General features: G+C 44.0%; 1 protein-coding gene across 1 annotated transcript in view; it reads right to left on the minus strand.

Annotated features, from left to right (window-relative positions):
* Window positions 1-7,970: 7,970 nt before the first annotated feature.
* The window catches only part of LOC139749134 (T-cell leukemia homeobox protein 2-like), a 31,775-nt gene continuing 14,468 nt past the window's right edge, over window positions 7,971-25,277 (minus strand). The window contains exons 2-4 of the mRNA XM_071662759.1: window positions 17,022-17,120; window positions 14,163-14,292; window positions 7,971-10,110 (exon numbers count right to left, since the gene is read on the minus strand). Of these exons, the coding sequence (XP_071518860.1) occupies window positions 9,855-10,110; window positions 14,163-14,292; window positions 17,022-17,120 (485 nt within the window). The 3' untranslated portion in view covers window positions 7,971-9,854. The remainder of the gene's footprint in view (window positions 10,111-14,162; window positions 14,293-17,021; window positions 17,121-25,277) is intronic.

The raw sequence follows: 25,277 nt of genomic DNA on the forward strand, positions 1-25,277 counted from the left end.
ACAAAAATGATCCTTACATATACGTGAAAATGACAATTACCAATAGACAAAAATAAGCAATAACCATATGTGAAAATGATCAATACTTATATACAAAAATGATAACATCTATAGGCAAAAATGATCAACACCTCTGGACAATAAATGATTATTTCCTACAAACAAAAATCATCAATATCCATAGACAAAAATTATCAATACCTATAGATCAACAACTAGAGACGATCAATATTTATGGACTAAAATGATCAATACCTGTAGACAAAAATGATAAATACCTAGGGGCAAAAATGATCAGTACTTATAGGCAAGAGCGATCAGAACCTATAAACAATACTGACCATTTCCCACAAACGATAATGACAAATGCCTGAAGACAAAAACAGATATGAGTTGACGAAGGCTTGAATGAAATTCAACAAACTCACTCACTCTTGCAGACGTCTGAGCGTCAAAATGTAGTGAAAGAAAAGAAACAGTTTTGTAAGACTGGGAAAGACATACTTGGAACATTTTAGTTGATGTATTAGAAATATAAGGTCATGCCCAGTATTTCTTGTAACACTCAGAACAGTACTGGATAGCAACTTCAAGCACCGATCCACGACCAGGTCCACATGAAAAGAATTTCACAACCAGTCGATAAAAACGACCACAAAGATGAGGAACATAGATACTCTAATTCCAAAAGTCATATTTCCGCCTAAAATCCTGTCCCTGAAGAGTTAATCTAATAGTTTGGATTTGGTGGAAAATTTCTAGAATATAACACACATATAACAATACATCTCTTTTTCTTCATGGTAATCACAGTGCAAAGTGTATGTATTACATCACATACAGTCCAGACATCGTGTACATTCGGTCGTCATGAAGAGCATCACACATAATATCAGTTTATTCCTTTACTTTTGCTGATCATTATAGAGCACACAATACGCATTTTATAATGAAGGCCAAAGTTAAGTGTTAAACACCTGTAGGTATCCGAGATGGATTCTTAATTCAGATGAGCAGTTTCTGCCTTGTATCCATCACCCACCAGAAACCAGACTACCCAGACGAGTCACACTCACCCGCTCTGGACATCACTACAACACCACAAACATCGCTTTAACGTATCCCAAGACCCGTCATGCCTACCAAAGCCCAGCTGACTTTCCTCCTCCCACAGACGGCCCTTCACCATTTTGAGAGGAAGACCAAAATCTTCATCGTCAGTACGAGCCACACACACACACACACACACACCACCTATAGGGAAACAGAGGAAGGTGGATTGGTGGCAGTCTTAACAATAGAGCTTCCTACTCCATTAACAATTGTACACCTGGTAAGATGTGTGTGTGTGTGTGTGTGTGTGTGTGTGTGTGTGTGTGTGTGTAAGAGTAACTGCTAATCCACCGGTCATATAGGTCTCAGAACACGACCTGCTTCGAGCTGTGCAGACGAGGAGGTGTCAACCAGGGTGGTTCATATCTCCCTGGGATCGATGACGTGGAGGGCAATATGATGATGCAACACAGACTCTACAGAAGTGATCATAGCTGGTGTGTCCCACTGGATCATGAACACGGACATGAACTTCACAGAACTGGAACATCATGGAGTGAGGGACATAAATATAAGTGCTATATTGTCTGTAATCTTTAGCGAGGATCAGCACTTTACCATAAGTACTCAGCTGCAAATGCGACAACATGATAAGCCATCACTACGAGCAAGAAAACGACAAACAAAACTTGTATGGTATCTTATGCACAAAGTCAGAACAAAAATATTTGCATGCGTTTTGAAAACGATGATATATTTTACAACAAAATTAATTATTGCAAGTCAAATTTATAACAACTAACCGGGTTGAATAATTCAACTATGAAATGCCAGACCAATATTTGTAAGCAATAACAAACATCATCACATCTCCAGTAAGGGTAAAGATATACTGTATTATACTTTCACTCAAATTTATGACATAATAACTTGTAACGGTAGCTCCTGTTTTGAGGCACAGGATAGAAAAAGTGTCAGAAACTGATAAGCAAAAGCGACAATACCAATTTTTTAAAAATGAATTAATACGTGATCTGAAATGAATGCCTGACCAGTTGTCAAAGATCAACCTTTGCTGTTAGTGGGAATACATTGCCCCACTGTGTAAGGTGGTGTTAGTTAGGCCGTGAACATAATTCTTAGATGACACATTGCGTCTAACTGAAGTAAATCACGACAAATACCTGGTTCTTTGTCCAGTCACTTTGGTTATTTCTCGTGGTATTTACGTTCACTGGTCTAAAACGATGGGATTATATCTATCGATGTGTCAAGTGACCGTCATAGGAAATCGTAAAGAATTTGCCATGGGATAAACAAACACCACGAATCATATCGCTGTGAAATAAAGAAGAAAAATGATTGATATTTCAGACATTATCATTCTCGCAGACAACAAACATACGGCCATGAGACGTGCCAGTGTCTGCAGCCATTCCTCTCGCTGCCCAGCAGCGGCCAGCAGCAGACGTGTATGTTTGTACAGTAGAACTGGAACTCAAGGTAAACATCATCTGCTGGGGTAAGTAGAGTGACATTTTCGCTCCGTTGGTCTTTAGAAACGTTTTACCTCACCTGACCTAACTTAAACCTCAGCTAAGCTGACCAGGCTTAATCTGTGGTAACAGAATCCATGAACATTCAACACAGTTTCCCCTTGTAGCGAAGATTAGCCTTAGGTTTTTCTTATGTTAGCTGAGGTGGCAAGGACACTGGAGGCCCTAATCAAGGCTATCCCATGAAGGCTATCCCATGAACAGCTGGGGTGACTGTGGACTGTCTAACGTAACGAGGATTCGAACCTATGTGCTCGACCCTGGAGGCTCGTGCATGCGTCACGGTCTAGAAGGCTAACCGCTACTTTATACTATTTTCTCACATTATTGCTAATCTGGTGTTGTTTGCACTGCAGACGTACCCGGTGTATTACTAGGTGAGTGAGTAAAATTAAGTAAGATAAAAGAAATAATTCTTTTTTTATTTACATGTGTAGTGAAATAAAAATTGGGTTATTTGATGATAGCATAGTCATGTCTGCCACCTCCCGCCATTGTGGGGGTGTGGGGGGACAATGAAAACGCTCGCTGCTGTAAGATAAATGATTATGGAAGCAACATTATGTACACATGCTGAAAATGGAATCTCGTCACATCTGATGAACAAACCATGCGTTAACATGCAACATGTCTGCACTGACCACAGCCATGTTTGTCTACGATCCAGAATAAAAATATCTGATCCCATATGACGTCATTAGTGTCGACCAGTTACAGACTAACGAACTATCGAGGTATTTTGTCGTGTGTGACCCGACAGGTAACCAGTTTGTGGCAATAGCGATCTATAAAAAGAAGAGAAGAAAACTTTGTCACCGTTGGTTAGGTACGGATGATGACGACATGGGCAATAGAGCCGGGATTTAGTCTGTTCGTTCCACACACACACACACACACACACACACACACACACTATCCACCTGTGGCCATATTTAGAACTACGAATAGCTTTCAGTACAGGTGAATTTTCTTTGTCTATCATATTCTATCATAATGTTATATATGACCTGAGTATCGGTGAACGTAATGGCTATGATTGCTGCAGTATAGAACGTATTCTGAACGGAACGCTGCTGAGCCAGTCAACACTAACACGGAGCAGTAGCTCCCTGGTCAGGTCTTAGCTGCTGCTGAGCTTGATCGCCAGTCAATAGTTATGTTACGAATGTATCAGAAAGTGAAGTGACGAACGGGCCAGTTCGGGGAGGAGGTAACCGCAGGGGTAACCTCAAGGGTAACCTAAGGAGTAACTTCAGTGGTAACTGTGGTGTTGTGGTCCTAGACTCCCACCTGGCGCTACGGGCAACCATCTCTGTATAGAAACTGTACCAAGTAAAAGGCCTCTGTTCCCCCAGTCACCCTTCCATAGTATGACAGGGGAGAGGGCAAGCCGAAGGACTGGGAGAGGAGGAAATTTTCCCCCTCCGCCAAGCCAGTATTTGCTGCACACACTCCCGCTGCAGCTAACCCCCTCCTCCACCTTCCCTCCTCTCCGTCCCCGTGCAGGTCACACCTCTGCTCCTGGGACGCGTCACCTCCCTGTCCTCCCCCCTCCTGCTGGAGTGCCCCCAAGGGACACAGCCCATAAGTAATCACTGTACGGCCGGTCGTGTTCGCACAAAATGCCGTAATTGAAACAGCGCAGCCGTGAGTCCCGGCACTGGTACGGCATTTGATCCAAGGGGTGGAAGGAGAGGGAGATGGCGGGAGGGGGAGATTGGGGGGTACTCACCCCCCATTCACTCGATGCCTTACAAATAATACCATAGCATTTTGCGGTCAAAAAGTGTAAGTGTCTCGTGTTTTGAAGATCTGTGTAGTGTCTAACAAATAATACTATTGCAAAGTCTGTTTACAGAAAAAATGAGTCAGTATTTCCCCACATTGTCGTATGTCTAATACAACGCCAACTATAAAACAAAATCACGCGTACTAAGGCATGGCACTGACCGTCTTCGTTATAACCCATCATATCCTGGGGGTTACAGGAATCAACAATAGATACATCCGTTTTGTCCTTTATATAGGAATCGTGTAGGGATCAAAGGCATCCCCAGGCTTCGCCACTGCTTGTAGTCAGATCCATCGTCTGTTGTGGGAAATACAGAGGAATGCATTTACACATGATTCTTCATACACGTGAACCAGCGGCGGTATAGAAGCAGGCTATTAGTCGCTTCTTGGGCTCAACCATATGACACTTGATCATGGAAGCTTCGATTCTTAAGCTCAACCATACGATCCTTGAGCACTGCGGTACGACATTTGAGCACAACGGTACGATGCTTGAGCCCAACGGTACGACACGAGCACAACGGTATGATCCTTGAGCACGACGGTACGATACTTGAGCACAAAGGTACGACATTTGAGCACGACGGTACGATACTTGAGCACGATGGATCAACACTTTGATGTAACAGAAAGGTCAGGTCTAAGGTCAAGAGTAATGTACTTGAAGGTAGTACCGTGGTGCTGAAGGGTCGCATGGTTGTGCTCAAAGGTCGCATGGCTGTGTTCAAGGGTCGCATGTTTGTGTTTAAGGGTCGTATGTTTTTGTTTAAGGGTCGTATGGTTGTGTTCAAGGGTCGTATGGCTATGCTCAAGGGTCGCATGTTTGTGTTTAAGGGTCGTATGGTTGTGTTTAATGGTCGTATGGCTGTGCTCAAGGGTCGCATGTTTGTGTTTAAGGGTCGTATGGTTGTGTTCAAGGGTCGTATGGTTGTGTTTAAGGGTCGTATGGTTGTGCTTAAGGGTCGCATGTTTGTGTTTAAGGGTCGTATGGTTGTGTTTAATGGTCGTATGGTTGTGCTCAAGGGTCGCATGTTTGTGTTTAAGGGTCGTATGGTTGTGTTTAATGGTCGTATGGTTGTGCTCAAGGGTCGCATGGTTGTGTTTCGTATGGTTGTGCTCAGCGGTCGCATGGTTGTGTTCAAGGAGTAGAGATGAACGATTTTGGTTTGGACTTGCTTGACGGAGCAATGCTAACAATGCAACCACACCGTGTCATCGAACCCGGGTATTATACCTCGTCAGTTCAAGCAGTGTCCCCTGCACACGAGGCCCCACTGTACTGGATCACGCTGGGTGTATGAGAGTTCTTCAGGACTACCCAAGCCTCCCGATATTTCAGTGTATATAGTCTATTCTGGCGAGGCTATGGCCACCTCTCGACATCCGACACAAGCCACATGTCGTGGACATACCCAACACTCGACACCAAAGGTAATAGAGAGAGAGAGAGAGAGAGAGAGAGAGAGAGAGAGAGAGAGAGAGAGAGAGAGAGAGACTCATATTGACAATTTAAAAATTATTTTTTTTCAATTATCTGTGCACCTCCTAACTTTTACAACACAAATCTGTGAGTGTCTGATATCTTCCAACATCACAACCAGCCTCGAAAGGTCCCACTGGTCCGTTGCTACTTGAATTTCTTTGTGTATTGGTGTAGATGATATTACAGAACTCGCTACTACCAAAGTGTACCTACACATCACCGCGCAAATCTGCATATTGAAGGTAAATGTTTTATGCTAATCAGGAAGTTTAGACCCTGGTATTGTCACTGGCCCATGGCTTGCGTCCTCGTGCACGGTCACGGGCCCATGGCTTGCGTCCTCGTGCACGGTCACGGGCCCATGGCTTGCGTCCTCGTGCACGGTTACGGGCCCATGGCTTACGTCCTCGTGCACACTACTCACTAACTTCTGTTCCTTCATGCAATATTGGCTGTGGTTCTGTGGACGATCTCTGGCGACTGCTGGAGTTCTCTTCGACCCCGGTTCTACCAACAAGTTGGTAAGGGCTGTAGTTATCGCAGTTGGCGTTCAGATTTTGTGGTTTTCGCAGTTTGCGCTCAATTTTTGTAGCTTTCGTAGCACAGTTCAAAATCCGTAGTTGTCGCGATACGCGTTCAATTTTTGTAGTTCTCGCGAAATGCGTTCAACGTGTTTAGATCTCCTCCTCCCATGGATCAGCTGAAAAGCAACTGTGTCACACACATCATTAAGGTTCTAAACATCTGACAAACAACGCTCCTTTAGGAATTATGTGGTATTATGTTCACTAATGTGTTGTGAAGGTGTTGCAATAAACCAATGGTTTCGTCCTTTGTCTGATCACACCATATAAACATATATAGATGAATACCTAGAGAGACGGTGCGGGAGTGGACGTGATCACTCCCCAGAGCAGCCGGCTCAACAACGTTTCCCCCGCGGCTGGCTGGATGGCGCTCTCCACGCGGCCGGCTCAGCAACACCTCCCACGTGCCGGCTCAGCAACACCTCCCATGTGCCGGCTCAGCAACACCTCCCATGTGCCGGCTCAGCAACACCTCCCATGTGCCGGCTCAGCAACACTTCCTGCGGGCCGGCTCAGCAACACCTCCTGCGGGCCGGCTCAGCAACACCCCTATATAGCTGGCTCAGCAACACCCCTACATAGCTGGCTCAGCAACACCCCTACGTATAGCTGGCACAGCAACACCCCTATGTATAGCTGGCTCAGGGACATGGTTCACAAGTGTTGACAGGTGTTCCAACGCTTTTAATGTATCTGTTTTATTCTTCTGAAGGTAGAGTACGACTGAGGATCCTAGAACACTTTTTATCAACCTCTGTAATTAGCAAATGAAACCATCTTGAGTCTGCCTGATCAGTTCAGAGGACGCCGCTATGTGGGGGTCATGTTGTGTCACGTGATGTGACGTCACTTGGTCGGTCATCAGCAATGGCTGGGTGAATGATCTTCGTAATCTAGTTAAATGAGGTTAGGTTTAGGAAGGTAATATTCAGGATAAGGTTAGGTTAGGTTAGGTTAGGTTAGGGTTAGGAAGGTTATATTCAGGATAAGGTTAAGCGGTTGGTTAAGTTGATGGTCAAATCTAATTCATATTAGAATAAGTATATAGATCTGGTCAGGTATAATGCTGAAATAACGTCTCCCAAAACATCTTATCAGCATTCTTTTTACTCAGTCAGTACTCGAAAATATCGATTTTATGAGGTTGTATTATCTATGCTGTCCAGAGCTGGCTTTCACCTGAATTCACCTAAATTCAAACGGTAACAGACCGTTGGGTCTTAACGAGGTTGTTTATTGATAGTAGAAGATATCAATGTGGTGGAAGTAGAAAGACTTACAAATTCTTTAGAGGAACGAACACCTGTAAGGTCGTCGTATAGCTAGAGAAGATGCAGATTAAACTGAGATGAAAGAGTAGCTGGTGATGGTTGGTTTCCACAGTGGACAACAGCCAGGATGTATACGACCATTTGCAAACTCATGATTCTTGTGGTTGCACTGCTGGAAGTTTGAGGATGTTCCGTATGTTAGTTCCAGGTAAGTCAAAATGACATGTAGTTATTGCCTTTATTTACATAATTTAATACAGAAAGACATTCAGATCAGTATGAGCATTACACTTCATTATGTACAAATAATTTACAAAGGGTATAACTTTGTACAAAATGTACACCAACAGGATTTTATCACGTACATCCACACACAGACTCCGGTGTACACAGACCACCACCTGAACATAGCGACCAGTCACGGGGGGGGCCTCATCTAAGCATGTCATCAGGATAAAAACCTCTTCTGAGAAGCATTTCCCAAAAATAGTCAACATGGTAGACATATGGACCGACGAGGCGATCTCCGTCACCGCAACTCACATGATACCGATCGACTCCAACAACACACGTACAAATGCGAGGCCTCTGCCTGATCAACATGGTCATTGCCGACCGCCAAGCCAATACACTTGTACCCCCTTCATTATATGGCTCTAAAGCACTGTCCTTATGATCACTCGGTGCTCACCATTTAATATAATTATTGTTATAGACGCTTAACAACCATATTTTAAAGATACAATGCCACACAATCACAATCTAGCCTTAATGGAAAGAAACGTCTCATTGACTTTATGAATGAATATAAAATGTTATTCAAATGTCTGTCTGGACAATATAGTACTATTTGAGAATGTACACTGACACAAACCCACCGAGGGCATTAAGCCATTTGATTACTTATTACTGGGATAAATATGAATGGTCGGTGTAGATTAGTAATTAGCAATATACAAGTAACAGTTGACACGTGACTGAAACCAGTGTTGTAATGCTCGTTACAACGCGATATCCAGTAGTTGTTACCAAACAAAAGTATAACAAGTCGATCAGGTAGCGAGGAGAAAGTTCCTGTTTCAAATACCAGAGAAAAGAATTTCTCTCACATGAGATTCGGCGGTAACATGATATTTGGTTTCTGAGCTACGAACCAGCGAGTCCTCAGCATCGAAGTATTTGAGAGCGGGCTAAGCGAGGACTTCGAAGTGAGGCAGCTGTAGCAGACGTCGGATTAGATCAGTCGAGACAAACTGCAAGGTGAGGTGGGCCAACTCTAGTCGTGAATGTTGATGATGGGTAACCCCAGCCACAGATGTCGATGAGGGCCAACCTTAGCCACAAATGTCGACAAGGGACAACCCTAGCTACATATGTCGACGAGGACTAACCCTAGCCACAAATGTCAACGAGGGCCAACCTTATCCACAGATGTCGACGAGGGCCGACCCTAGCTGCAGATATCGACGAGGGCTAACCCTAGCTACAGATGTCGGCAAGGGCCAACACTAGTCGCGGGTGTCGACGAGGGCCAACCCTAGCCACAGATGTCGACAAGGGTTAACCTCAGCTATAGATGTCAACGAGGGCCAACCCTAGCTACAGATGTCGACGAAGGCTAGTCCTACCCACAGATGCCGACGAGGGTCAACCCTAGCTAGAGATGTCGACAAGAGTCAACTCTATTCCCAGATGTCGACAAAGCCCAACCCTAGCCACAGATGTCGACAAAGCCCAACCCTAGCCACAGATGTCGACAAGGGCCAACTTTAGTCCCACATGTCAACAAGGGTCAACTCCAGCTACAGGTGTCGACGAGGGCCAACACTAGCCACAGATGCCTACATATGTAGACAAGGGCCAACCCTAGCTACAGGTGTCGACGAGGGCCAACACTAGCCACAGATGCCTACATATGTAGACAAGGGCCAACCCTAGCTACAGGTGTCGACGAGGGCCAACACTGGCCACAGATATCGACAAGGGCCACAACTCCAGACGTCAACGCCCACGCAGGCCATTGGGCTGAGTACTTCTCTGAACGAGAGTGAAGAGGTAGGGGTGAATGGCGGACCTATGGCGAGGAGAATGGGAAGGGCACTTGGAAACTTCAGGAGCAGGTCGGAGAGACAACGGGCGTGCTGCCGTAAGGATCCTGCTCCGGACCCGTGGGCGTGGGCGTGGGTTTATTCCTGTCCGCCCACGGCTTAATGTTCTCGAGGGCGCAGAGGGAAGCGTTGGAGTTGTAGAGGGGCGTGGTGGGCGGGTCGGTAAGGAGGCCCTTGGAGAGCGCCTCCGCCTGCAGCGACATCATCAAGCGATTGGTGGCCTGACGCTCTGCTTCGCGCTCCTCCGCCGCTTGTCTTCTGCAGGAGGACGGGATAGAGTGTTAGTGATGCTGTAGGTGATGGCCTGGGACTAGTGTGGTACAGATGGTGGCCTGGGACTAGTGTGGTACAAATGGTGGTCTAGGACTGGTGTGGCACAGATGGTGGCCTGGAACTAGTGTGGTACAAATGGCGGCCTGGGACTAGTGTGGTACAGATGGTGGCCTGGGACTAGTCTGGTACAGATGGTGGCCTGGGACTAGTGTGGTACAGATGGTGGCCCGGGACTAGTGTGGTGCAGGTGTTGGCGAGGGATGGGTATACTGAAGGTGTTTGCTAGGGATGGGTAGAGTGAAGATGTAGGCAAGTAATGAGTATAGTGCAGGTGTTGGCCAGTGATGGTATAGTGAATGCGTTGGCCAATGATGAGCATAGTGCAGGTGTTGACCAGTGATGGGTATAGTGTAAGTGTTGTAAGTGATGGGTATAGTGCATGTGTTGGCCAGTGATGGGTGTATGGTGAAGGTGTTGGCCAGTGATGTGTATAGTGCAGGTGTTGGCCAGTGGTGGGTATAGTGATGGCGTTGGCCAGTGATGGGTATAGTGCAGGTGTTGGCCAGAGATGGGTATAGTGCAGGTGTTGGCTATGATTGGTATGGTGAATGCCTTAGCCAGTGATGGGTATAATGCAGGTGCTGGCCATTGATGGGTATAGTGCCAGTGTTGGCCAGTGATGGGTGTAGGGCAGGCGTTGGCCAGTGATGGGTGTATAGTGAAGTTGTTGGTCAATGATGGGTATAGTGCAGGTGTTGGCCAGTGATGGCGTTGGCCAGTGATGGGTATAGTGCAGGTGTTGGCCAGAGATGGGTACAGTGCAGGTGTTGTCTATGACTGGTATTGTGAAGACGTTGGCCAGTGATGGGTAGAGTGCAGGTGCTGGCCAGTGATAGGTATAGTGAAGGTGTTGGCCAAAGTTGGGTAGAGTGAGGATGTATACCAGTGATGGGTATAGTGCAGGTGCTTTGTAATGGGTATGGTGCAGTTCTTGGCCAGTAATGGGCATACTAAAGGTGTTGGACAGGGATGGGTAGAGAGGGCGTTGGCCAGTGATGGGTATAGTAACGGTGTTGGTCAGTGATGGGTATAGTGCAAGTGTTGGCCAGTGATGGGTATAGTGAAGGTGTTGGCTAGGGATGGTTATAGTGAAGGTGTTGGCCAGGGATGGGTATAGTGAAGGTGTTGGCCAGGGATGGGTAGAGTGAGGGCGTTGGCCAGTGATGGGTAGAGTGCAGGTGTTTGCTAGGGATGGGTATAGTGAAGGTGTTGGCCAGTGATTGGTATAGTGCAGGTGTTGGCTAGGGACGGGTATGGTGAAGGTGTTGTTGGCCAAGGATGGGTGTAGTAAAGGAATTTGAAGGACAGGTGTGGTAAAGATGAGGGCAAGGTGTAGGTATAACAAGTGTAGTATAGATGATGGAGAACGATAGGTGGAGTACAAGTGGTAGTAAGTGACAGATGTTGTATGAATATTGTAGAAGATATGTGAAACACAACTGTTGATGTAGTATGTAGTGGTGAAGGGCATGTGCACTATATATATACTGGTGAAGGGTAAATGTATTACCTGAAATGGTGAAGGACAAGTGTAGCACAAGTGATAGTGAAGGACAGATGTACTAAGGTGATGGTGAACTGCAGGTGTAAGCCAAGTGATAGTGTAGTACTAGTGATGGTGAGGCAAATGCAGTCAAGTGATGGTGAAGGGACGATGTAATACAAATGATGGTGAAAGGAAAATATAGTGCAAGTGGTGTTTAACGGTAGGTATTGTCAAGTGATAGTGAAGGACAGGTGTAGTCTAAGTTACAGTGAAGGAAAAGCTCAGAACAAGTGATGGTGAAGGAGAGGACTATCATAAGTGATGGTGAGTTGGAATAGTGCATGTGATGGTGAAGGGCAAGTGCAATCCAAGTAACAGAGGTGGAAAAGTATAGTACAAGTGATGGTTAAGGGATAGTGTAGTATTAGTGATGAAGGTGGGAAGGGTTAACATAAATTAATGGTGAAGGGAGGGTTAGTACAGGTGATGGTGAGGCACAAGTAATGGTGAAGGGAAGGTACAGTTCAAGCGATGATGAAGGGAAGAGGTGATGATGTAGTACAAGTAATGGAGACTGGCGGGTGTCGTGCAAGTGATAGTGAAAGGAAAATATAGTCCGTGATGGTTAAGGGCAGGTGTAGTACAATTGATGGTGAAGGGCAGGTGTAGTACAAGTGACGGCGAAGGGAAGGTGTAATAAAAGTGATGATGGACAAATGCAGTATGGATAATGGTGAAGGGAAGGTTTAGGACAAGGCATGGTAAAGGGCAGGCATAGTACAAGTGTTGGTGAAGGGAAGGTGTAATACAAGTGATGGTGAAGGGCAGATTTTATACAAGTGATGGTGAAGGAAGATATACTTCAAGTAGAAGTGAAGGGCAGGTCTAGTTGAAATGATGGTAAAAGGCATGTGGAGTCCAAGTGATGGTAATGGGTAAGTGTAATGCAAGTAATGGTAATGGGCAGGTGTGGTAAAAGTAATGGTGTAGGGAAGATGTAGTACAAGAAATGGGGAAGAGGAGATGTAGAACAAGTGATGATGAAGGGAAGATGTTCAAGTGATGGTAAAGAGCAGATGTAGTGAAAGGGATGATGAAGGGAGGTGTAGTACAAGTGATGGTGAAGGGAAGATATAGTCTAAGTGGTGGTGAGGGGAAGGCGTAGAAAAAAAATGGTGTTAGGTAAGTGTAGTACAAGTGATGTTGATGGGGAAATATGGTGAAAGTGTTCAAGGGGTGCAATGTAATTGGTGGTGATGGGAAAGTGTAATACAGATGATGATGGTGATGGGCAAATGTGGAACAATTGATGGTGAAGGGGAAGTGTATTACAAGTGATGGTCATGGGATGTGTGGTACAAGTGATGGTGATTGAAAAGTACAGTGCAAGTGATGATGTGTAAGTGTAAATCTAATGATGGTGATGGAATTGTAGTACAAGTGAGGGTGATGGGGAAGTGTAGTACAAGTAATGATGAGGGGTAAGAATAGACAAGTTATGGTGATGGGGAATGTAGTACAAGTGACGGTGATAGGGAATGTGTAGAACAACTGATGATGTTGGAGAACTTTTGTGAAAGTGATGGTGATGAGGAAGTGTAGTACATGTGATGGTGAGGGAAAATGCAATGCAAGTAATGGTGATGGGTAAGTGTGATGCAAGTGATGGTGATGGAGAAGTGTAGTACAAGTGATGGTGATAAGAAAGTGGAGTACAAGTGATGGTGATGGGTAACTGTAAATCAAGTGATGGCGATGAAGAGGTGTTGTACAAGTAATGGCGATAGGAAAGGCAGTACAAGTGATGTTGATGGGGAAGTGTAGTATTAGTGTTGGTGATGTGAAAGTGTGGTATGAGTGATCATTATGGGAAAGTGTAGTACAAAAGATGGTGATGGGAAAGTGTAGTACAAGTGAAAGTGATAGCAAATGAAGTACATGTAATGATGATGAGTAAGTGCTATACAAGTAATGGTGATGACAAGTGTAGCACACGTAATGGTAATGGGCTGGAGAAGGAATTGTCAAGTACAAGTGTGTGTTGGATAATGGCAGATGCACTGCATGTGAAGATGAAGGGCAGATGTTGTGTAAGAACTGGGGAGGAGCAGCTTTGGTGCACATGTGTCTCGTAAGGTCAGGTGTGTGAAACAACAAACATACTGATATTCTGATGATCATCACAAAGGCTTTAATTAATGATAAAAAGATAAGACTGATTATTTATCCAACTATCGAATAGAAAAATGACCTTAAGAAAATACTTATGTGATTTACGGTGCATAAAGTGAACAGAAGGGATGGCTTAGATAAATCAGCCGGCACATTTCGATGTGTCGGAGGTAGAATGTGTGTGCCAAAATCAAACAGTGGATTTCATTGTCATTAAACTTTATAATCTGTAGATGAAGTTTCTCTGTAACGTGTTCACAAGCTACTCCATTATGGACTCAAATAAGAAATGAGGAAATAACGAGGAGCCTCAACTGACCTCCACTTGGTTCTCCTGTTCTGGAACCAGGTCTTGACCTGAGCGTCTGTCATATTCAGCTGTTTGGCCAGCTGAGCTCGCTCGCTGGAGGCCAGGTACTTCTGCTTGTTGAACCTCTTCTCCAGCTCGTTACCTGCGGGTTAGAGAGGCGACACCACGTGAGGGATGGCAGAACATACTGAGGGCGGTGGTCAGGGACAGTGGAACGATCAGGATGATCAGGAGTCGTGGATGATATGAAAGAAGGGTGGTCAGGGGTCGTGAGAGGTGTTAAGGAAGGGTGGTCAGGGGTCGTGAGAGGTGTTAAGGAAGGGTGGTCAGGGGTCGTGAGAGGTGTTAAGGAAGGGTGGTCAGGGGTCGTGAGAGGTGTTAAGGAAGGGTGGTCAGGGGTCGTGAGAGGTGTTAAGGAAGGGTGGTCAGGGGTCGTGAGAAGTGTCAAGGAGAAATGGTCAGGGGTCATGAGAGGTGTTAAGGAGGGATGGTCAGGGGTCGTGAAATGTGTCAAAGTGGTTGAGAGTGGAAGCACCTAAGGGGGCTGAAGACAGTGTTAGAATTGGTCAAAGGCGGTGGAACGTCCTAGAGAAGAGTGGTGGGGCGTGTCAGGGGTAGGTGGTGAGGGGGTCAAGGGATATACAAGGGGATGCACTGAGAGGGGAAGGGGGGTCACAGACAGACGTCCGGGGAGGAGGTGACAACAGTGTCCAGACCTGTAAAGGGGGAGGTAAGGGTCTCGGATATGACTGTCTTGGAGTGCTAACAAGACGCGAAACATGTGTGAGTAATAAGTGAAGCTCCGGTGGACATGACAGTGAGGTGAGGGCGCATCGTGGACTGCTTGAGGGCGATACAGGAACCGAACTGAAACGTTTAAGGAGACGGCAAGGGATCTTCACACACCTGAATGCGTCATGAGAGGTTGTGGAACTTCCCATGGTAGGTGTTCAGGGGATGGAGAACACGCTAACGGAACAGGGGATCACTGTTGTTAAGCTGGATGGGACATGAGCATCAGTGGTGAAGGGATGTAAGACACACAGTGAGGAGCTGGCTGCCAGCGTCTTGAATAGAACATGTGAGATGGTCGGACTGGTAAGGCGAGAGGACCCAGGACTGAATTGGTCGCTTAATTAATCAGTAATACGTCGGGGGCTCATGCTTCCAGGGCAGTTACTCAGAATAATCATTGATTTGCGATCTATATCAACCAAATACTGTAGTGCTTTGGTTTATACAAGACTGTCATTACCTCAACTATATAAATCCAATACAAACGTCCTGATTAAATCTCTCTGACCATAAGAGCTTTCTTACCACAGGAGAGGTAGTCCAGCTGCCTTTTCCAGAACATTTCCATGACCATATGAAGGTAACAGACCTACCTTGATAACCGTTCAAAAAAGATTTCCATGGAACGTGGTTATCAGATGACTGGGATGTATTGCATTCAATAAATACAATGGTTTCGCGTTGATATCTACATGTACGTATCTTCCTTAGAAAAAAAAATTGGTTTGGAGACTTTTAAAGAGAAAATGAGCGTCGTGTAATATCAGTTTCCTCCAGCTAATTGTTTGCAGAATATATATAATGACGATGAAGACATCACATAGATCAGTTAACCTCACCAAGCATCATGCACCAGGCAGAGCATTAACAGTAAGGTAATGATCCAGTTGTCATGACAGCTGAGGTAAGATGATGATCCAGTTAACGTGAAAATTACGCTAATTTATTGTTTAAGCAAACGCTTCTAGAAATTCCATCTTACGTGCATATCAAACAGCGAGTTTTGTAATAAACTGTAAAAATAAAGTCATAAAAAACTGTCACTATAGACTATTGAAAGAAACTGTCGTTATAATTTGCCCTCAGAAACTCGCGAGTCGAATCATATCATCACAGTTAACCGCCAAAATAAACTGTCATAATAAACTGCCATGTTGAACTGTCATAATAAACTGCCATGCTGAACTGTCATAATAAACGGATTCATCAAAATCATATTGAACCATTATAATGAAATGTCATGATAAATTTACATACCAAACTGTCATACGAGATTAACCAAGGTAATTAACACTGTCTTCTACATGAACTTCCTCACACATCGCGCGTTCCTCCTAGCAAGGACGAGGGAAGTACTACCCTCCTCACTTGTGAGTGGTGAGGTGATGGCCGGAGCCATCTTACACCCTCCGTGTCAGTAAGATGTAGACAGTAGCCACCCAAGGAAGTACTGCCCTCCTAGCATTGGAGTGTGATGTGATGCCCGGACTAATCTCAAACCCTCCGTGTCAGGACGCTGGTATTACTTTCTGCCTCATTAAAACTATGCTTCTGGGCTTTCCTCCTTTCTTCTCATCGTCTGTGGTATAAGCTCTCATATCCCGCCGTCTCCTGTTCAAGACTTTCCTTCTGTATTCTTTTTCTCTTTTTATGCCTGCCAATAATGAGGACACGACCTGACCGGATCCCATGATGTTAACACAAAAGGATCCTATTCAACGAAACAAAGAGAGAGAGAGAGAGAGAGAGAGAGAGAGAGAGAGAGAGAGAGAGAGAGAGAGAGAGAGAGAGAGAGAGGAGGGGGGGAGGGAGGGAGGGAGGGAAGTGACCCCCTTTATATATTCATGGCCATAATGGGGCAAATTCTAAAACTACTTGTAGCCAAGTGAAGCCTGTACGAGTATATATATATATATATATATATATATATATATATATATATATATATATATATATATATATATATTTGCTGGTGGTAGAGATGTTTGCTCTGCTGAATACATGCAGTTGACTGCCATCAGTGTGGTAGGGAAGGTGAAGACAGTTAGTTGTGATCATGTGAGGCAGGAGGACTCACCTGGACCCTGGTGAAGGATGTGCGCGGCTTCTTGCGTTTCGGAGGTGTCCTGCTCTGGTAGGGGTGGCCCACACGGCGGGAGAGTGGGAAGGGACCTGTGGAGGAAGACGACGAGACACTGTCAGCACAGAACCTCAGTTATGAGGGATGTAAAGAACATTATTTTGTTATTTCCAGAGACAAGAACCAAATTGTTGCTCAACAGCACTCAAGATGAACGCTTCAAGAAACAGAAAAGGCAATCCTCTTACGTCAGAGGTGCGGTAACACAAACATCGTCGTCTCTAACAGACAGCTACCGCTCAAGCAGACACAGACTACTCCGGACAAAGCCCTTATAGACAACTCACCAGACCTCCGGACATATTCTGAACCAGTCGTGTAGAAATGAAAGATCACAACGTTATGTTTCCTGGCCACAGTCACTGTACAGTAACCTACAACCTCCAGCATTAACGCACTGAACTCCTTCACTGTCGTCACCCACTAAGCTACCAAGCTCCTCCACCACCATCATCTACTAAGCTACCAAGCTCCTCCACCACCATCATTCACTAAGCTACCAAGCTCCTCCACCACCATCATCCACTAGCCTCCAAGCTCCTCCACCACCATCATCCACCAAGCTACCAAGCTCATCCACCACCATCATCCACTTCGATAGTCCGTTCTCAAAACTTATTTTCTTTGAACCTCCTCTGCCTTATATAAGCACAGTGATATCCGTCTTCGTTTTCTACACTCTGCTACGTCAGCATCTTATCCTCTGGTACAGGGTAAACTTGCTTAAAAGAATTACTAGTTTTTAAACTAGAAGAAGAATCTTGCCTCACTGTTTACGCCAGCGTCTACTGACATAACCTTCAAGACAGCATTCTGTAGGTAACGCCACCGAATGTACTTAATAACCCCATACCAGAGTTGACCTTTGTCCTTGAATCATAACAGCTTAGAGAATATTGTTGTGATTCACGCATACACGTGACGCAATACACCTCAAGATGCTCTTAGGACCAGCACTTTTAGACTGAAGTGTTGGCTTTGAGGATTATTGATGAGAAACTTTAGCATGTGCTCTCTGCTGACCCAACCAACTGACGGAAAGGTTAATGTGCGAGAATATTGAAGGTAAGTGGAGAGAGAGAGAGAGAGAGAGAGAGAGAGAGAGAGAGAGAGAGAGAGAGAGAGAGAGAGAGAGAGAGAGAGAGAGATTCGTACCGGTAACTCAAGCAAATCTATTGTGGGAGAGAGAGGTGGTAACCAAACGGAGAGTTACGGTAGATAGTGGGGGCGTGGTAACCACACGGTCAGTCACTATGCTTACTCAGACTTGAAGAAAAGGGGGAGGGGAGGGGAAGGGTGGGGAGGAGAGGGGAGGCGAGGGGAGGCGAGGGGAGGGGAGGGGGAGGGGGTGGGGAACAAGACGATGAACTGAAGGAAGAACAATAAACACTGCAGAAGAAAAGAAGACTAGGAATAAAACACCAGGAGGAGAGGGGGTGCTGAAGATGGGGCTGGTGTGGGGGAGGGGGGATGAGGGACTACGAAATGCATGGGGAGGATGTTAGAAATAGGAATATACGAGGGGGGTGAGGTGACGGACTGGGGAGCTTACAAGGAGGAGTGTTGAAGACGGGGCCAGTCTGGTAGGGGATGAGGGAGAAGTGCGACTCAATGATTCCATTTGCGTCTCCAAGGACTCACTCGGCCGAAGGGGAGGTTCAGGAGGAGGTAGGGTGTTGTCCGTTCTATGGAGCGAGGGGACCCCTTCCTTAACCCGCCGTCAGACCGATACTTGAGGTTGCCGAGCTAACATAACATGACACTTCGAGAGTAATTCCTTTAACATATCTTGCCGCACGCTGGTGCGGTGCATCTCCGCGAAGAGATTGTAACTGGAAGGTGGCCACGTCCGCGCCACTCTATGTTAGCTGGTAAGAGATCAACATGACTCAGGTCATGGCGGAGATAGTTGGGTTGATGGCTCGGGTTGTCTCACCCGCTATTTGTAACACTGAGCTGTTTGGGTGAGCACAATGTACAGGAAAAAGATGGGCAAGCAAGAATGATCATAAATGTAAATCAAACGAACTTAAATCAGAAGCACCAGTGATAACTATGATAATAATGATAATAATAATAACAATAATAATAATAATATCAATAATAATAATAATAATAATAACGATAATAATAATGATAATGATAATAATAATAATAGTAAAATGATAACGATCAATGATAACGAGAGCTGTATGGATGCGAGGCGTGGGCCTTACACAACTATATTGAAGATAGGGGGAACGTGTTAGAAATGAAATTTTTGAGGACTGTATGTGGTATGAGGTGGGTTGATCGAGTAAGAAAATGGAGAAGTGTGGTAGTAAGAGGCGTATGTACGAGACAGCTGAGGAGGGTGTAATGAAATGGGGTGGACATATGGAGAAGATGAGTGAGGAAAGAAGACTAAGATGGTATAAATGTCAGAAGGGAGGGAGCAAAGAATAAGGAAACCACGGAGGAGGCGGAATGATAGAGGAGAGTGCGAGGCGTAGAATGGCTAAAGCATATTGGAGTGATGTCGGTTACAGGGGACGACGTGCCATCAGTGGGCTGAAACAGGACATATGAAATTGCCGGGGAAGACCATGGAAAGGTCTGTGGGGGCCTGGTTTCGGATAAGGGGCTCTGGTTTCGGTGCATTTTACATGACAGCTAAAGAGCAGATGTGAGGGAATGAGGCCATGTCTTTGTCTCTCGCGCTACCGACTTAACGTGAGGTATGGATGAAAAAAAAATATGATAATAGTGACAGTAGTACCATTAGTACCACCATAACTTCTGCTGCAATAACAAAAAAATAAGAACAAATGACAAACAATAAGACCAAAGATGAAAACTATCAAATATATCAACAAACTTCGAAACATAAGTATCAACCATTAACACAAAAACAAGAACAAAAGTGACAACAAAGCCATGGCCAAGATAACGGCTAATGAATAACAAGAACAAGGAATAACACTGACATTAAAGCCAAGAAAAAATACTAGCTACGAACATAAGCAATTAAGATAAGGGCAATTAAGATAAAAACAACAGCGGTAGACAGACAAGGGATGAAAAGAATCGTGCCTCTGACAACGTGCTAGCCAGATAACCACGTGTGTTGTGCTTACTGTTGTCACAACGTGTGCAGTACAGACCAACGGTGTCACAAACTTATATGTACTATTTCAAGTTACTTGCGACGTGAGCACGACATTGGATGGCGTCACAACCACGGGTCACGTCGCAAACCACATTTGCCACACAGTTCCAGTAACACAGCCTCAAGTAACCCTGTTACAACCGCATAAGCAGTGCCTGCGGGCAACATGGGCTCTCCTGCGCCGTGTTACAACCGTATGTACCACACGATGCCAGAAATGTGGTCAGAACTATACGTGGCGTCACAACAAAGGGGTTGGTTAGACGTAATGGAGTTGCCATTTTGTCGGTACAGTCATGAGATACACGCTACCTGGTGAGGACGGTAGCGTGGGGACGTCTGCACGCGAGACCCGCCTGTGTAAAATGTGGCAACGTCGGATTATTTTGTTTACATTTTTCGTCAAAGATCTAGTCACGATATTCCGTAATTCTAATCGTTAACAGAAAATGTCCAACAGAGAATGGTTTAACTTTAAGAGCACTTATGCTATAAAGATCAGTTTTATAGCTAGTTGGTTGTTTGAATATTATTCTTTCAATTATCCCTTATCGGTTTAAACCAGCCTGGGGTTGAGGACAAACAAAGCAATAAACAAAACAGACCATGTATTCAAGTAGGTCTGGTTGTCTGTTCTGTTGGCGATACGAAGGCATCGTAACCTCTAATTTGAATAAGGAAAATAATTCATTTGAAGGTTACCACATTATTCAGTCGGCCATTGAATCTCGAGGCTGACTAAGCTTGTCGTATTTTCGACTTAATGGATCACTCAGCTAAATAACTACTAAATGAATAAAGTAAAAAGAGAGAATCGTCTATCGTGGTGGTATCTGGCATCTTATCAAGGAGTCCAGACCCCATACTTTGCTAGGCCGCGTTACCACTTCTCAACATGTTTCCCAGTAGTTTCAGTTCTGTTTCTAAATTCCCTAGTTTGATATTTTGTATTCTGATTGCAACTTATTCATGCTTTATGACTTTATACAGCATTATCAAGACAGAAACTTAATCATTTCATGTAGATGATAGAATGGAATAGGAGTAGAAATAATGAAAGTCAGTTTCTCACTGGTAACACGCCCTACGAGCGAAAGCCAACGACAAATGGGCTATTAGTGGTTTGATTTCCTGTGAATATGATTGTCCTTGCGAGAGGCCATTTTATCGACTCGCCAGTTGTAATGTCGGCTAATGGAGTCTACGGGAGTAAAATTGGCCACAAGTCGCTTTATTGTAGCCCTCGATTATGTATGGCCGGATAATTTGCTTAATTATTCACAGACAGCAGAACGCTTGCCATTAATTATGATTTTAGTAGGTGATGATAAAGTAATGAAACTGTTACATAATGACTCCTACTCATGTAGACGCATAACAGTAACAAATTGATATATATATATATATATATATATATATATATATATATATATATATATATATATATATATATATATATATTGTTGGAAAGGATCACAATTTTGCGCGTGATCAAGTATATTCCTATAAGTCCACGAACAAAATGAAACTCGATAAGTTCCATTTTCCCCGTGGACTCATAGGAATATATATATATATATATATATATATATATATATATATATATATATATATATATATATATATATATATAAATATATATATATATATATATATATATATATATATATATATATATATATATATATATATATATATATAGGGATAGGGGAGAAAGAATACTTCCCACGTATTCCCTGCGTGTCGTAGAAGGCGACTAAAAGGGAAGGGAGCGGGGGGCTGGAAATCCTCCCCTCTCGTTTTTTTTTTTTTTTTTTCCCAAAAGAAGGAACAGAGAAGGGGGCCAGGTGAGGGTATTCCCTCAAAGGCCCAGTCCTCTGTTCTTAACGCTACCTCGCTATCGCGGGAAATGGCGAATAATATGAAAAAAAAAAAATATATATAAAGCCATTAAACCCTCCTATTGAATAAAATTATCATGAAATCAAGTTAAGCAAGGTAAGCCAGCCTTAGTGGTAGGTTAGGTCCTAGTACCCGACCCCTTCCCTCACTGAGACGACTCTTCTCCTCCCTGAGACGACGACTTCCCTCCCTGAGACGATGACTTTTGTCTCTGAGACGACCCCAGTCCTCTCAGAGACGACCCTTTTCCTTCGAGACGACCTCTTCCTTCCCTGAGACGACCCCCGGCATCCCTGACAACACTGTCTCCCTCCAGAGCACTTTCCCTACACCCAAGACGCCAAGGAACACGGGGCAGCATGGGGCAGGGGCCAGATGGGGCTGGGCCGGTGCCAGACGGGGCTGGAACTGGGAAGCGCTTATCGACGGGTCACACTGGGTGTCGACACGCCAGCCGGTCGGCCCAGGGCCGGGGAAACAGGGGTCCAGGACAACAAGCGTCCGGGGCACTACGAACCCGGGGCCAGGGCAACTTAGGACCGAATCCGAGGAAACGTGGACTCGAGGTTAGGGCCGGGGCAATACGGGTCCGGGGCCGGGGGCCATATAATGAGCGGTTGGAACGCTAAACATATTCAGAAGACCCACACTCACACCAACCCTGCCTATTTACACGCCAGGAATACATTATTGGGTGTAAAGACTTGAATTCTATACCTGAGGGTGTAGGTGTGGGTGTGCTAGGCTGGTGGAGAGGTGGTAGGTATGGCTGACTGTAGGCCGCTCGTAGTAGGTGTAGTGGCGATGAGTTTGTCTGGGTGTAATGATGATCTGTAAGGCTACTTACACCTTTGGGCGAAGGACAGGCAGGTGTAAGGTAGTGCAGACGAGAGAGCGTAAGCTTACGGAAATGTAGGAGAGTGTAGGGCGGTGGGGTGTATGACCAGCGGGTGTAGCCGTCTGGTGGGTGCATGAGTGGTACCCAGCGAGGGTGTATACAGTAGTGTCCAGTGACGGTACAAGCACAGATACGTGATGTACCGCATGTACCGGGGACCTCCGGTGTAGATGTACCGTCAGTAGCACACTAAGCACCGGGTACATACAAGTGGGACTGGAATACTAGTCAGTGTGTACAACGTTAATTAACTAGGCCTTTGCTTAACAAAATTCAAACTAGTATTATTGCCAATAATCTATTTATGACTATGGAATCAAAACTTCATAAAAGTCGGATTTCTTATAATCAAGAAAATAATGTATCAATTTCTCAATCAGGATATTCTTGCTACAGGAATATAGCATTTTATAATCTCACACTGGACCAGTGTTACACACACACACACACACACACACACATATATATATATATATATATATATATATATATATATATATATATATATATATATATATATATGGTAAACATGTGATTGTCCAAAACATGTTTTGGACAATCACATGTTTACCAAATGGCGTCCTAGATTCGTCTCTTCGATGTATATCAACTGACTGTTATATTTCTCTCTTGTGTCTCCCCTGATGATGTGATTCTTACACGAAAGTGCACTTGGGAACTTTTCGTGTTTCATTTTCCCCGTGGACTCATAGGAATATATATATATATATATATATATATATATATATATATATATATATATATATATATATATATATATACAATCTTCTGGGTAAGTAGTTCTGACTTAGAACTAGGCAGAGTTTGTGTTTCTGGTTAAACACTTACACTAGACATACCTGAAACATGCAGGCAACGAAGGCGTTATTTCCAAAAATGTTATGTGGAGTTAAGTGAAGTGTAGATATGTAATGGTAGATGAGGCATCAAGTCCTGAGGTGTGTTCACAAAGACCCATGCAACACAAACACTTACTGATACAAGTGTAGTTAATGTAAGCCAGAAAGACACACCCCACGAGTATACAGTCAATAAGGATATTTTGTGTGTATTATAACACACACACACACACACACACACACACACACACAGATCCACAGTAGCCACTACAGGCCATATGGAGTAATCAAGGGATACAGAAATATCCCAAGATATGCGTTCCTCTATACATCGCTGCTATTTTCAAATAAATCACTTTCAATATTAGTCATTTGAACTGATATATTCGCATGTAATTTCTATGGTATATAGCAACATTATCATCACAATGGTCACCACATGATGAGGTTATCGGCTCAGAGCGGCGGGAGACGTGCACTGGAAGGAAGGATCAGCTTGACACAGTATACGACGGGCGAGCCGCTGTCACTGGGCTGAGGCAAGATGTGAGGAGCGATCAGAGTAACGTGCGGGGGCCTGGCTGTGGCAGGTCGGCTCTGGTGCATAATACACGACACCTATGGATGGACTGGCTGTCTCGCTCGTTCGCCCTTGCCGCCGCTACCTCGATGATACGGGAAATGGCAATATAGAAAATGATTATCATCACTACCTCTGTTATCAACTTACAGCACTACTGTATCATTGCTAGTGCTGTACTTTGCATTACTGGTGGAATTATCTTATAATTATCAGGATTATCGAATGTAGCATCAGTATTTATAATTCTTTATTCTTAGTAATGAAAATATTTCTGTTTTGATATCACGTTATTATTGTTATTATTATTATCATCATCATTATTATTATCATCATTATTATTGTTATTATCATTATTATTATTATTATTATTATTATTATTATTACTATTATCATTATAATCATTATCATATTATTATCATTATTTGTATTGTCGTTACTATTTTGATTATCATTATTTGTATTGTCGTTACTATTTTGATTATCATTATTATTGTTATCATTATCATCATCATTATCGATAAAAGCAACAATAGTGATAATGATAATGATGATAATAATAGTAATAATGGTAATAATGATACTATTAATAATGATAATGATAAAGATGATACTGATACTAATTAGATGATCATTATTATTCCTGATAATTACACTGATAGCTTGACACATTATCATAATCCTCGTTAATACTTTATCATACTTATCGTTGTTATCATTTTGATCAGTGTTTATGTTAGTGTCTTACTGTGGTTTACCACTGTCATCATCAAACTTATCATAACTATTTCATTATCAAAT

The sequence above is a fragment of the Panulirus ornatus genome, chromosome 6, assembly GCF_036320965.1.
Source record: "Panulirus ornatus isolate Po-2019 chromosome 6, ASM3632096v1, whole genome shotgun sequence".
In the NCBI taxonomy this organism is placed as follows: Eukaryota; Metazoa; Arthropoda; class Malacostraca; order Decapoda; family Palinuridae; genus Panulirus; species Panulirus ornatus.